This window comes from Petromyzon marinus, chromosome 27, assembly GCF_048934315.1.
Source record: "Petromyzon marinus isolate PM22_M1 ecotype Great Lakes invasive population chromosome 27, UKy_Petmar_22M1.pri1.0, whole genome shotgun sequence".
Lineage (NCBI taxonomy): Eukaryota > Metazoa > Chordata > Hyperoartia > Petromyzontiformes > Petromyzontidae > Petromyzon > Petromyzon marinus.
In genome coordinates this window covers 8,029,051-8,042,981 of record NC_133693.1, presented here as the reverse complement: position 1 = coordinate 8,042,981, position 13,931 = coordinate 8,029,051, and the positions used below count along the sequence as shown (strand labels likewise).

General features: G+C 46.4%; 1 protein-coding gene across 4 annotated transcripts; it reads right to left on the bottom strand.

Annotated features, from left to right (window-relative positions):
• Positions 1 to 2,110: 2,110 nt before the first annotated feature.
• Positions 2,111 to 13,458, bottom strand: ZNF706 (zinc finger protein 706). Of its 4 annotated transcripts, none has more exons than XM_032961578.2 (4): positions 13,251 to 13,458; positions 6,354 to 6,490; positions 5,228 to 5,357; positions 2,111 to 2,503 (listed from the first exon to the last, which is right to left on the bottom strand). In XM_032961578.2, the coding sequence occupies exons 2-3, from the start codon at positions 6,486 to 6,488 to the stop codon at positions 5,262 to 5,264; spliced, it is 231 nt and encodes a 76-aa protein (XP_032817469.1). In that variant the 5' UTR covers positions 6,489 to 6,490; positions 13,251 to 13,458; the 3' UTR covers positions 2,111 to 2,503; positions 5,228 to 5,261. The 4 variants fall into 4 exon arrangements, with proteins under 4 accessions (XP_032817469.1, XP_032817467.1, XP_032817470.1 ...); XM_032961576.2 differs by having other exon boundaries at positions 13,242 to 13,456; XM_032961579.2 differs by lacking the exon at positions 13,251 to 13,458 and adding an exon at positions 12,738 to 12,865.
• Positions 13,459 to 13,931: the final 473 nt, after the last annotated feature.

The following is a 13,931-nucleotide window of genomic DNA, read 5'->3' as shown; positions in this document are numbered from 1 at the left end:
GGGTGGGGAGGGGCTGGGTGGGGAGGGTGGGGAGGGGCTGGGTGGGGAGGGTGGGGAGGGGCTGGGTGGGGGGTGGGAGGGGTGGGGCTGGGTGGGGAGGGGCTGGTCACCCCGTGGTGCCCTTATAAAACTCAATGTTTAACCTACTCACGCCGGCTTGCGGAATACACGACGCCGCCGTTGACCCTGGCCATTGACCGAGCAACCCAACGTTCCTACCAGCTCCCTCCGCAGGAATGTGTTTTAAGGGAGATGCGTGGTGCCGAGTTGAGCACAGCAGCAACAAAAAGCAAAAGGTGCTAACCATCAATGTGTCAATGCGTTTGGGGGCGTCCATAAATGACGTCACGCACCTGGGGGGGGGGTCAGATATTTGTGACGATGTGTGACGACGGGCGGGGGGGGGCGATTGAGGAATGTGACGTCACATCAAAGTGCGCAACTTTAAATAAATATAGACAACACGTTCTACTTAATTAAATATACTTTTTGATAAATGTTTCTCCTACATCAGAGTGCAGCGTCAATGACAATAGTTTAAAGCGATTTGAAGCATGTTTTATATTTTTTTTTGGGGGGGGGGCAGAGCTTTGTGACGTCATTTGAGGGGGGGTCTGACTTTTTGTGACGCCGTGTGACGAGGGGGGGGGGGTCAAAAATCGTCCAAAATCGCGTGACGTCATTTATGGACGCCCCCCTTATTGCAGAGAACGAGCACATAAGACGTATAGCGATCGATGTCCCCCTGGGTCTTTAACCGTGGCGTGGACGATCTCTTACAACGTCGTGGGGGAGGGACTTCTGGTCTGGTGGACGGGGGGGGGGGGCTCTGCATCAACGGGCGGGGCTTGCTGCCGTGGGAGGGGCTTCTGCGAAATGGGAGGAGCGTATGCATTACGGGCGGGGCCTCTGTTGCGGTGGGGGGGGAGGTTTCTGTTAAATGGGAGGGGGCCTCCATATCAGTGGGCAGGGGGCTTCATTCCAATGAGCGGGGCCTCCACTCCAATGGACGGGCACTTCGCCCCCCACCGACCCCTTCACTTCGGGGTTACGAGCTTCGTGGTTGGGCCGCTTTGTATACCAGTTGCCGAGGGCATAACACCAAGTAGCGCTATTGAAGGTGTGCTACTGCACTCTCGGTAGGAGTTAATATGCGTATCCTGAATTGAGCAAGGTTATCCGAACTCAGGAAGATACAATGGGAGGGAATTTCAATATGAAAAAACCAAACGGTTTCAAACGTGGCAGCCCTCACACTGATATTGATTGTATCTGCAAACGTGCCCCCCCCCCCACTCTGAAAATTCGTGAAAAACCACTTAGAAAGACGTTTAACCTACAGTGTGGCGGTTGAACACCGTATGGATGAATCCATGTATTACGTGGGTTGGTTTTAGGCATCATGGATGCAGTCTGGGGTCTCAGAGGAGTTCCGAGCGTGAACGGGGCATACGAGTCTGATGGGGCTGTATTCAGAATAATTTTCCTTCTTGGGCTGGCCTGAACCCTTAATTCCGATCAAGCGTAATGACATGAACCTTGCCACTCGAAAGTCAGAAAATGTAATTTTACATCACGATTTAGAGGCCTGCCTGACTTGACAACTCTTAAAACCATTAAAAAGCCACATTTTTGGTTACCAATTTGAACTGCCCATCTCGTGTTAGGTGGCTGTGTCCTTCTGCACCGCTGTGTTGTCTGTAATGCAGTACAGCAAGCACACTTTTCATATCTGTAGATGAGCGTCACTCATACGTGGGATTTTCTCTGGGTACTCTGGTACCTTTGCAAAAATATATTATCAGGGCCCTCAACAAAAGGGGTCTGAAAGCCAAAATTACTTTTGGAAATTAAATTCAAAGCACCAAGCTTGTCAGGTCTCAGAAGCATTCCGTTTTAAGACTTGGGGTGAAAATCAGGGCATTTCCATGTGTTATCAGAGAGGTCACCAGGAGTTTGTGTAGAATCCTCCCACATGCTATGCCTTAATGTTTTACCAAAACATCCCACTACAGAACTCCGTATAAAGGCTTGATCTCACACGTGTGGTTTTCCGGATAATTTGCATTATAAAATGTAATAAGTGGAGAAAAATGTAACCAAGACAAAGTTAAAGAATCAGATTTTATTTTAGCTTCACCATACTTAAATACCAAACAGCAGACGGCATCTTGCGTGAATACCAACTTTTTGAAGAAAAACAGAATTTTTCAAAATGTGGATACATGAATACAAGGTCAGAAAAGCTGGCAGCTTCAGAAGTGATACAGAAAACTGCCACTCAAAAGAAAACATGGAAATATCCAAAAAAATGCAGACTTCACTTGTTAAAGAGATTAATTAACATACTCGAGCCTATAGGGGTTCCTGAGGGCATGGAATGCCCCTTCAAAGTTTATTGAGGCCACATTTAACAGAAGCCGGGGAACGTTCAGAGCGACATCTGCCCAAATAAAATCTCAGGGACCCCCACCTCCCGAGATACACATCCAGTAAACAGCTCCTGAAACACAGGAACAAAAAAGCAAACGTAAATAGAACGAACCAGAATGCAAAAGCCCCACTTTTATTGGAAGTAGCCTTCTGTGGACGTGTATTTTCTACACTCCACCCCCTCCAACATAACAGCAGGGCTGTTTAAAGCAGATTACAAGTACATATAGATGAAGTGCCCCACCATCTGGAAACACTGGAGCACTGCAACGTATCCAGTGCAAGCGTGAGCAGACCCACGCTACAAAATGTTAGACATGCGTCTTTATGTACACTTGAAAAAATACTTTTCTAATGCAATCGGGGAATGGGCGATTTTACTCAACTGTAGGTGATGGCAACAATATTTCATTAAAAATCGATTCTAATGATAAACGCATCAATGGTGTGCAAGAACCAACTATTTATGGTTTAGGCACAGTATATGCAAATGTTAAATTGACCAAGTGAACAACTATAGGTATAACAGGACTAATAATAAACAAAATAATCGATGTTTGATTCAAACCATGGTCCAAAGTCGTGACAAGTCATCGCATCACAAAGCATGGAATCGATACATGGCCACTACCAATTAAAATAAACGTATCCTTGCACACATTAGGCAACGTCACAAATGCTTATGTACACTACTAAAAATACTCTCGAATTGTACGTTAGAGAAGAGGGCGATTGTAATTAACTGTGGGTGAAGGCATATTTTATATTCGAAGAATCCCGTGTGGAGGTCCGATTAACGGAGCATATTTAATTTTGCATTAAAAAAAATCTGTTGAGAAACCCTACACATGTTAAAATGCACACCAAGTGGCCAAGCAAATGCCAAACGGTGTGCACAATAAACAATGAGAGTCGCCACAGCAAAGCTGATAGAACCAAACAAAAAACATAATTCAAGGCTGCGATTGGAAACACCCACATTTCGCGAGTCAAATCTAATTCACGTAAAGGCCTAAAACCACAACCCTCCATAATTAAATAAAAGTAAATACTTTCATTAGGCTTAAAATGCGATGTTTCCTCCATCCGATCATATGCCCACTCGGGACACCGGGGACACTGCCGATTGCTCGATTATTAAAACGCGCAGTGGGGCCCAGTGGTCAACCTGGGACTAGCGGGTGCACGGCCATTGGGTGTTACCATTGCTTTGTTTGCAGAGACCTTTAGTTACGCAACCCTTGTACGATGCACGATGGAGACCAATCATTAAATTCGCAAATGCACCTCGCTCCCTCGGGGGACATGGGTCGCAAGGGTAGAGCCAGCCAATAGCGGCACCGTTTATATTTACACTTTCGACATGTACAAGACCTGCGCGAATGGCGAGTGTGCCTGCAAGTAACCTTCATTAGGCTCACCTAACAAATGCAGCTAGTACTCTCACACCAGGTGAGACGCACGATTCCAAACTCACTAAGGATTTGGTCAAACAAACCGATGCAAGGACCAGTCTAAACAAATTGAAAGACTGAAGCTTTCCTGGTTAAATTAATGTTTATGGAAAGATTTGAAAACAAAGCTGTGAATGAACCTATTGTGCAGGGTACCCACAACATCCTCCTTTGAGTCAAACCCATGAATCACACCCTCTGGTGGTTTGCACAAGAGCCAGTTTTCATCACAAGAATGACTCCTAAATGTGCACTTTAAATCTGAATCTGTGTGGTTAAACAGGCTATGAAACTCTGAGTAAAGGGCATGCTCATTTTATACTATAGCTTGAGCTTTTTAATGAGTGCTTGTGTATGTGTCCGTGTGTAAATCCATTTGTGGGAAGCAGTAGTGGTCAGTGCGCTACACTACAAACTCGGCAAACCCGAGTTCGATTCCTGCTCAGGGGCCAACACCAGTGATGGATATCTGAACTGGTCCTGGGACTCCAAGGTCGACTCACCCCAAAATTAGTAAATGGTGCGATGTGTAACCATTGCCACTGGGGAGACAAAAGCTAATTGGGCATGGTGCTGACCACCCACCCTCTTGTGCCCTGCTAACAGCACTTGCCCCAAAAGTCTGTTCAGGCTATAAGGGGGATCTCACTGTCTTTATTGTATTTGTAAGGGTGGGTTCAAAAAGGTCTAAGGGCACCTAGCCTGATAACTGCAGTGGTGATTACCACCATTTAGTGTTAAATGGAGGCATGTACGATTGTATGTGTGCACAAGTGGCTGTGCATGTTCAGTATGTGTGGTGTATGCATACAAGTAGGCACTTGTGTATGCGTTCATGTAAATGTGTGCTTATGTTCATGTGTAGCAGGGAAGGGAACATGCGGGGTTGGTGCATGTGAGCTTATGTCCGTTTACAAGACTGAACGTCTCCAAGTGTGAACAGCAAGGGGTAACGGGGACAGAGCAAAGGTGTACGATTATGTGTGTATCCATCCTTTAAGCAAGAGGCGTGAGCACTTGTTTGTATCCATCAGTGTGAATGTCCAGTGCAAGTATGCAGCAAGACACGAAGGGGCGTACAGGGCAAGTGTGTTTGTGTGTATGCGAGAGGAACCGTACGGCTCTTATGCGCGTGGCTTCATTTGTGCAAATGGTTGTGTTCATGTATAGCTTGCGTGCACAGCGAGGTACAAATGGAACAGGACGAGACCTCGTGATTGTGTGTGAATATTAAAGTGACATTATGGCCCTTGTTCTACACGTATATAAACCTGCGAGTAGGCATTGCGTGTGTGTATGCGTGTGTGTGTGTGTGCGCAGCCAGGGATGGGGGCACGTACGGATGAGGGGGGGCGGGGGGAGAGCATGTGGTCATCACGCCTGCACATCCTCCAGCTCGGGGGGCATGGGCTGCTTGGGGTGCTTGCTCTCAAAATGCTGCTTGTAGGTCTTGGGGTCCGGCATCTGAGTCTGCAACGACCACAAGTGAAAATGTGGCAGCACAGCAGTGGATTATTGATCTGTCCAGAGCTTTGACTTATGCCCTCATGCTGTGCAGTTTCTCCACAAAACCCAGTTCTCCTCCAGTAAAACCAAACATTAATGAATATAATTGGCCAAACATCCCAACACCCTCCTGAAAAAGTCAGAGAAGCTTTCACGAGTGCTCTGAGAGCACTTTTATTCGACTGACAGAACGTTAAAGTGTTTATTCTCATTAACGAACCTGCAAACTTGGGCAAGACAGCCCGGTATACAGCCCTGCACATAGCTACAAGACCAAACCTGCTTGTTTTTTTAACAAAAGTGCCTTCTGTGCACCGCTTGTTGAGAGGCATCCCCTCAGGGTCGGCAAAGACATCATCACAACATGGATGCCACCATACCCCGTCATCACCAACACCCTTCTGCCAGATGTTGCAGCTGTTACAAAGTCGACATCTGACCACCTCCTACTTATAATGGGTGCTGTGCCCATGTGTACTAGGGCCCAGAATCTCCAATAGGCTTGTCATAACTGACCCGCACCCCCAGGTACCAATACACTGGCACGTTTCAGGGTTGAGATTCAACTAAGGAATCAATTATTTTTGTCTTGCGTTTGACGTTTGTATTTTCCGTCTCAATTGCTTACTTGTGTCAATGTAAATTAGCGGTAAGTTATATAAAATGTAAATCATATATTTTTATTACATGCACAATACCAAGCCCAAGGATGAAATTTGATCAATGAATGGGTGCCCCGCTACAAGCCCACTCACTACCGTTTCCCAATCGCATGTTAAACAAAGGGTGGTGATGGTTGTTTGCATGGTGGCGATGGTTATCAGTGTTGGTTGCGATGGTGGTAGTATTTGGTGGGAGTGATGGTTATGGTGGCGATGTTGGTGCAGGTTGTGGCGATTGTGATGGGTTTGTAGTTGGTGGTTGTTGCGGTGCCAAGCCCCGGGGGAGCATTGGCCTCACCTTGCAGATGCCGCACGTGTGCACGAGCGCCATTTTGGCGGCGCTCTTCTGGTCGTGTCCCTTGGCTTTCTTGGCGTCGGCCGCCCTCTTCGCCGCTTTCTGCTGAGACTGTATCTTCTGCTGGCCCCGAGCCATTACTGCAGCACATGCAAGCACACAACCACACAAACGTATATAGACTGAATGAACCCTACACATTGACCATATCACACCCTTAACAAAATATTATGACCATATTTAATCTGACAGCAGGTTATTGCCTGTGGCCACATGGTATGACCAACAGAGGTGGCTCTATCAACTTACCAAGGTGGTAAATAGCAATCAAATACCAACTTCTGAGGTCTTGAGGATGGGGTGTTGAGGGGGGGGGTGAGTGGGGAAGGGGCATGAGCAGCAAATGCCCCCCCCCCCATCGCATCAACCTTGGATGTACCACTGATGGTTGGCACCATACATGCCTACTCGTATGTGCAACCCTCAATCCCTAAGTTGCTGCACTGCACCAGTAGCTCATGATGCAGAGTTCATCACAACGTGACCAACTACTCACAAGCGGACAAACCATGGCCCGGGATTACAGCGACAGTATGGGAGTGCACAAAACCACAGACTAGAAAAAACAGTCACCATTTTAAAACCACAAGATGTCGTCAATAACAGAACATCAGTTGGGTACCAGGGTCATGGCCCCGATAAGAAAATATGCAGAAAAATTACAAAATGACCCCTCATGTGAGGGCACCCACATCACCATTGCAACAGGCACCCTGCAGAATAGCTGGACCCCCCAGTGCAGATTAAACAAGCAGCAGACCAGAAAACTATTATCTTACAAGCACACACCTAAGCCATGTGTTCTGGGATGTGCAGGTTTGAGGCTTTGATGAGAAAAACACTTTAAAGTTACAGTAAGATGCTCCACAACTCACTCACAATGTATTAAAACTAGGCATGCAAAAATACACAAAATAACATTGATTATATGCTTGATATGTGCAATGATTTGTGCATGACCATGGAAATATTAAATAAAATTACAAGTCATGACAAATCATCCATCTCATTCCAACATGAGTTGGAAGCTTCATTACCCATCACATTAAGCTTTGTGCTCATTGGACAGTCCAGGACAGCCTAGGCATGTCCTTACAAGCAAAAAGCAGTTTGTGACTTTGGGTTGCATGCTTTTAAATGCTGCTGTGGCATAATGGTTATCAGGATGGACAAGCAATCCAAATTAACAGTTTTATTATGTGCCGGTGTAGTATTTGATACTAGGGGGTAAAAGTTGTTTTACCCCTCTGCCCCCCTTTATCCACCCAGCAGTAGACCTGGTCACACCAGTTTAGTCTATCAGCCAGTCACTTGCGATAGGTAAGTGCAGGAAATGTGAAGAGCAGTGGCGGAGTGGTTAGTGTGCTGCACTACAAACCCGGCAACCCAGGTTCGATTCCCGCTCACGACCACCACCAATGACGATTACCCTAAACAGTCCTGGGCCTCCTCTAGGTCGACTCCATCTCAAATGAGTACCTGGTGCAATGTTTTAACAATTGCCACGAGAGAGACAAAGGAGACCAGGCGTGGTGCTGGTCACCTACTCGTGCCGTGCCAGCCTTCATTAGGTGCTTACCAACACGCAATTGTTCCAACAGTCTCTAAAGGCTACACAGGGTATCTTTATAGGCAGCAACATCTATTCCAAGATGTCTGGCTGGGATGTTATAGTAGGCCACATACCCCCCAGTGGAGGTTTCTGCAGCACCCTCTAGTGCAGGACTTTCCGCGAGTAGTGGTGACAGCAATCTCAGGGCTACATCTTTAACCTTCAAACAGACAATGAAATGCTGCAATCTCATGACAGCGGCTGCTTGAAAGACACCACAATTGCCCAACGTGAAATCCCACCGTGCTAGGCACGGGCTCGTCAGTGGGACGGCAAACCGCCGCAAAACTACGCCTGTGCTTTTTAATTATATGCGCTCGAGTGTGTATGGCTGCCTCGTTTCACACGCCTTCGCACAATTGCTATCGGCTGCTCCCTGCAGCAGAGACAAAAAAAAAGTGTTTTTTTTAGCAAAACACCAGCAGCGAGTTTAAAGGTCAAGAAAGGACGGAGCGCAATTATTAATTTGCTTCACATACCCGTTATGGGTCACTCTGGTTTAAAAGCTGGGTTTAAAATATATCCAAAGTATATTTAATCTCGATAGCATAAACTGACTTCAATGATTTTAATAACCCATATTTAAGTGTCCTTAAAGAATGAGTTTCATGAGCAAAGATCTAATAATTATAGCTCTATCATCATCATCATTACTTTCGGTTTAAGAACAAAATGTTACAACCGTGGGCCAGAAAGCGTTTCTATATTTCTATCACGATTCACTGTAAGCGTTGACAAATTAGAGTAGGACCAAACCCACGTCATGTAAAAAAATTTGGCTAAACGACGCCACAGCATGCATCCGTTGAATGATAAATAGAAATACAGTACTGGAGAGAACGGCCAGGGCAAGTCAGTCATGCAAACACAATCCCACAATCGAACCGGAACTACTATGAGTCCATTCAACACAACATTTGGTATTTACATTGTATGGAAGCTCCAGAACAAAAATTTAAACACTTTCATGCCACAACTGGCCAGACTCCAGTAGAGTTCACCTCCATTCAGGCCTAACTTCTTTGAATAAAACCCTGTAAGGAGTGCATGTTATAACATTACTACAAAAAACGTATTTGTTGACTAGGCCTCATTTGAAAGACTTCCGATCAAGGCAGCATACCACTGTTTAAAGCACAAATGCTCTCCCCTATCGTTCAATCCAGAGTTGAAATTCCATTCTGGGAACGCAGAGTTGGGGGTCTCATTCACAACACGGACGCTCATCTCTGCACGACCACAGGCCCCCACCTCCAGCTCACAAGATTCGAAGCGTGCTTCACCGCTACCGCATCTGGTCACTTAAACAGCAGACCCGTGCATGTGGCGTCAGTCACTATTAAATAAAATCGAAAACAGGCAGACAAATGAACGTTACAGGAAGCAGCGTGGTAGGATTTGTCATCATGGCCATTTTAAACGTGGCCACATCCCCAACCAGGTCACCGTTTCATTTTTATGACTGACCGATACCACTTCATCGATATTGTGCCAGAGACGCTTACAATTCCAATAATGCACTCACAGCATCTTGGGTCACCAGAGTGCTTTTTGCAAGAGGCAATACATCTCCAAATATGCTTGTAATTTTACAAAGCTTTATGGGGTGCATTGCGTAGTAAGTCATGTGACAATAATAACATAGCAGCAGTCAATGAACCTGTAAATGCGTTCTCTCACAGCATCCAAATCCCTCCTAATTTCCCCAGTCTGTAACAAAGAACCAACGAAGGACCTAGTCTTAACAGTCTGTACCCAAGGGACTTTGCTTGGAGATGTGCTAATGTATATAATTGTTTTCCCGGCTTCCTGCGAATACAATAGCGCCCTGCCAGCCTAGATCATTCGCATCACTTACAAGGCCGGAGAACAAGCGACTGTGCGTAAATAACATGGCTCAACTTGAGGGACCCAATGGTGGGCTGCAACGAACTCGCGAGATGTTCTCCTTCGCCTGGTATGCAGCAGGAGGTCGTGCGTTTGATGCCTATATATTTGGATTTTTCATGTTCTCCCGATGGTCACGTAGCTTAATGACTACAATATTTTTTAAGCCACATCTGGTGGCTGAAAACACGTCATGGTCAGAATACCGAGTCGGCAACACTCAGACCTTGGGTTAGAATCTGGGTTTCAACCACCTGTGTTTATTTGTGATATGGCCCAGCAGCAGCATGGTCAGCACTTGTTTCAGACCACCCTAGTTCTTACTGCAGGTGTATTAACCATTAAATATGCATCCTGTGTTCAACAGTGAATATTACAAAGAACTTGTGAAGTCATTCGAAAAGAGTAGATGGCTTTGCACAATAAGAATGGTGAAAATACCAAGTGTGTTCATTATTAAAAACTAGGTTCTCCAAGTGCAGGGAGCGGACGGCTCACTAATGTGCAAATAACGAATTACTGTACATGAAATGTTGGTTTTAACATAATAAAAATTAATTTCAGAAAATACTTTTAAAAATTGTGTTTAAATTATGAAACATTCTCTCCAACCATACGTGGAAAAGTTTACTATCTAGTACTTGGGATAGAGGGGATTTCAGAAGCAGTTCGGAATCCTAATTCCGTGATCATTCTGACATATGTTGGCACTACTCCAAGCATTCCAAATGGATTGTGTCGCTTAAAGAACTGAAATAAGATTGAAAAGACAACACTTTTAAACCAGCAAACAGCATGCATTTGCACGCATTCTGGAACGCTATCCAACATGCGTTTGTCATTGCAAGTATTCCGACTAGCAATACCATCACATATCAAGCACATAGCAAAAATGTCGCACGACACAGGACGTAAACATTTCTGATTCCCACAGAAAAAGCACCGTCTGTTACGACATCGCCTTGACTGAAAAAGGCTCTTTCGTTTTACAACTTGATTTGGTTTTTTTTGCACCGTGTTTTGGGAAGACCTTTGATCAATGTTACTAGTTTTAAATATGGAAAATCCCTAACACCATAACGTCATCCTAACGCTTTGCTCATATTGGATCGTCTTTACGGGTTTTCGCGATGCCGCACTACTGGATGAGGTTAAACACAACCTGTAAAAATAAACACCACATATAGTTTAAACGAAATAATAATTCCTAGACTCGAATACATTGTTGTGAATCGGGTTTTCAGCTGCTAAACTAATTATTTTGTGCCTAGTTAACTACGGTGATGACCACACTATACAAGGAACGACAGTGCATGGATTATAAGTGACTTTACCTGTATGGCCAAAACAAATGCCAAGGTAACCCGACGGTCTAGTTAAAGAGTAATTGGGCCTTGCCCACGTCTCTCTTCCGTGGCCATTGAAGGTCTCCCGAACCGGCTCTGCCACACAGCCATACCCAATCGAACCTGGGCCACACCACGGAAAATGTCACTTACGATTTCGCAAAAAAGTCCGGCTGGCTGCAATTGTTGGTCGATGTCCTCACCGGAGAACTGATCACACGCAGGGCAATTGTAACGTACGCTCTCATCTATTACTAGGAATTACATCAGCACGCCCACTGCATTAGCCAATCACCTGCCAGAAAGTCAACCCCCATGCAACATGGCCGGCGTGACCTCACCCACGCAGCATGGCGTGAGTGGCGTCATTACCCTCCATGAACTTAAGCCGGTTCCTGTGTGCGAGCTGACATCATCATAGCGGTCAACCATCCGGTTTACCCCATATTCTTGTTCGGGGAAATGTAGTTCTCAGTTCCATACGGCGTACAGCCGTTTCAATAGGGCAATTTTTTTGTGGTTATTTGTTTGTGTTTTTCCCTTGTGATGGGACTTTGTAGGATGACCGTTGAGATGTATAAGGTCACGGTGACCAATAAGGTGTTTATTGGTCTGTAATGAGGTAGGCACTGATAAGGGGTTGACAGGTATACATAATTAACGTCTTCAATTACTCATTTTATCACTATGTAATGTTACCGAAAGAACCAAAGTGTACGCAATGTTAGTTAGTGGTTATCATCGACTTGCTAGTGGCCCAGACCAATAGCAAGATTTCACTTAAAGTAAAGACACGCAACTCCCTTACTTTTACTCGGGAGTTGACAAAATATGTTGACCCGAACTTCGCCGTTTCGAGGATGTCACAAGTCGTTCTGTATGTTGGCCCCAGCGGCTCTGTATTCCGAGCAGTTAGGAACTCGTTGTCACAACAGAGCTTGTTTATTTAAAAAGGTACACGGTCGGCGTTCAGAATAAAGTATTTTGCGCGTAATAAACTCCTCGCAAAACACGCGGACTACATCATAAACAATCGCCCCTCGTGGTTAAGTATTGCTCAACGTCCCGGAATATCATTATTGCCACATCAGGTTTTACTAACAGTCCTCAAAACGAAACCCATCGAAAAATGGCCAGAGGCTTGTTATCATTCGGGTTCAATAGTTATCGCCCGAGGATCCCAGAGCAAAAGTTACCGGGGCCCGATTAATACTGAACCGTAATGGGCTTCGGTGGAGATGCCCCAAGCTCACGCGGAATCTGCCACGAGTAACCAGATGGCCGTAACAATTGGTTACTTTACTCTAATCGAGCGGACAAGTCGGCTTGTACACAGCAACACACGGGGTACAACTTTAAATGCCGTTAAGGTGCCCCCCCCCCACCGCCTCAACATTGCAGGGGTTACCATATCCACGATTATAGCAAGGTGTACACGGCGAATATCCGGGGCCCCGTCGCAGGAAGGGGGAGAAATCTCACCACGGTCTCGGAGCGATGTTGCCGATCACCGAGTAACCCAAACCACGCCGCGAGGAATCGATTCTCTTGAAATCGATTTGCGACAAACCGCCACGGACCGGAATAAACCAGCAAGAGAATCGAATCGGAGAGGGAAAACACACTAGAATCGATCCGCGGTGATATCTAAACGAAAGGAATCAACGGCGAAGGAACCGAATATCCGTTAATACGGGAGGCTTCGATTCCTTACGAATCGATTCCCAGCGCCGCTTTTGTTATTTTTTGTCTTAAAACGTAGGGAGGCGCGCGGGCCACGCGTGTCCACAACCCGCCCTCCGCCAACGAGTCCGCGTGCGAATCAACAAAGCGACTCAAAAGCGACGACGACAACCGCGACGAGAGGGCGAAACGAAGCGAAGCAGGAACCCGCGCCCACCATCGCCGCAGCCATTACTGCCGCCCCCCCACCCGCCCCGCAACTCTCCCTCACAACGCGACGCGAGAAATCAAACAAAGCCGGACCTCTCTTACGCGTGCGGGCGGCGAGTGGTCCCCTGCTGCACCGTGAGGCGGCTTGTGCGAGCGCCCTTCGAGCTAAGCGGCGAGGCGAGAGAGGAGCGGCCCTGTGCGACTTTAACAACACTCGGAAGGGGGACGAGGAGGAGGAGGCCTTCCCGCGCGGTCTTCACCAGTGCCGTGACGTCACCACAACCCCCGACCCCGCCCCTTCGCACCCAATAAGCCACGCCCTTTCCCGTCGCCTTATATGGAGCAAGTAGGGGGGGTGACGTAATTGAGTGAGAGCCAATCACAGCGGGTTATACTCCCCTCCCCCCCTTCTCTTGGGTCCACGCCCTCATTTCCTTTTGTGGGCAAAACGGACCAAAGGCGTCACGCGGGCCGGACTCCTCCCTCGCAAGTCCACGTGACTTATCACTCAGCCAATCAGTAAAGGGGGTTGACTAAAAAAAACCTCAATTAAAGGGGTTTGTATCTGACAGCTGTTCTCCTTTTGGCATGCTCTGGTCTAATAACGTTGCTTAAGACGAAATAATGCTGTCTCTGGTGTGGACCAATCAGTTTCAAAGACAATGCATTTTACTACTAGAGCATTTTTTTGTTTGCGTGTTCACCATAAGTATATGTGGTTAATGCAGACACGGTTCCTTTGAATAGGTTTCTGTTTGGTATTTTACATCTTAACGCCTATAC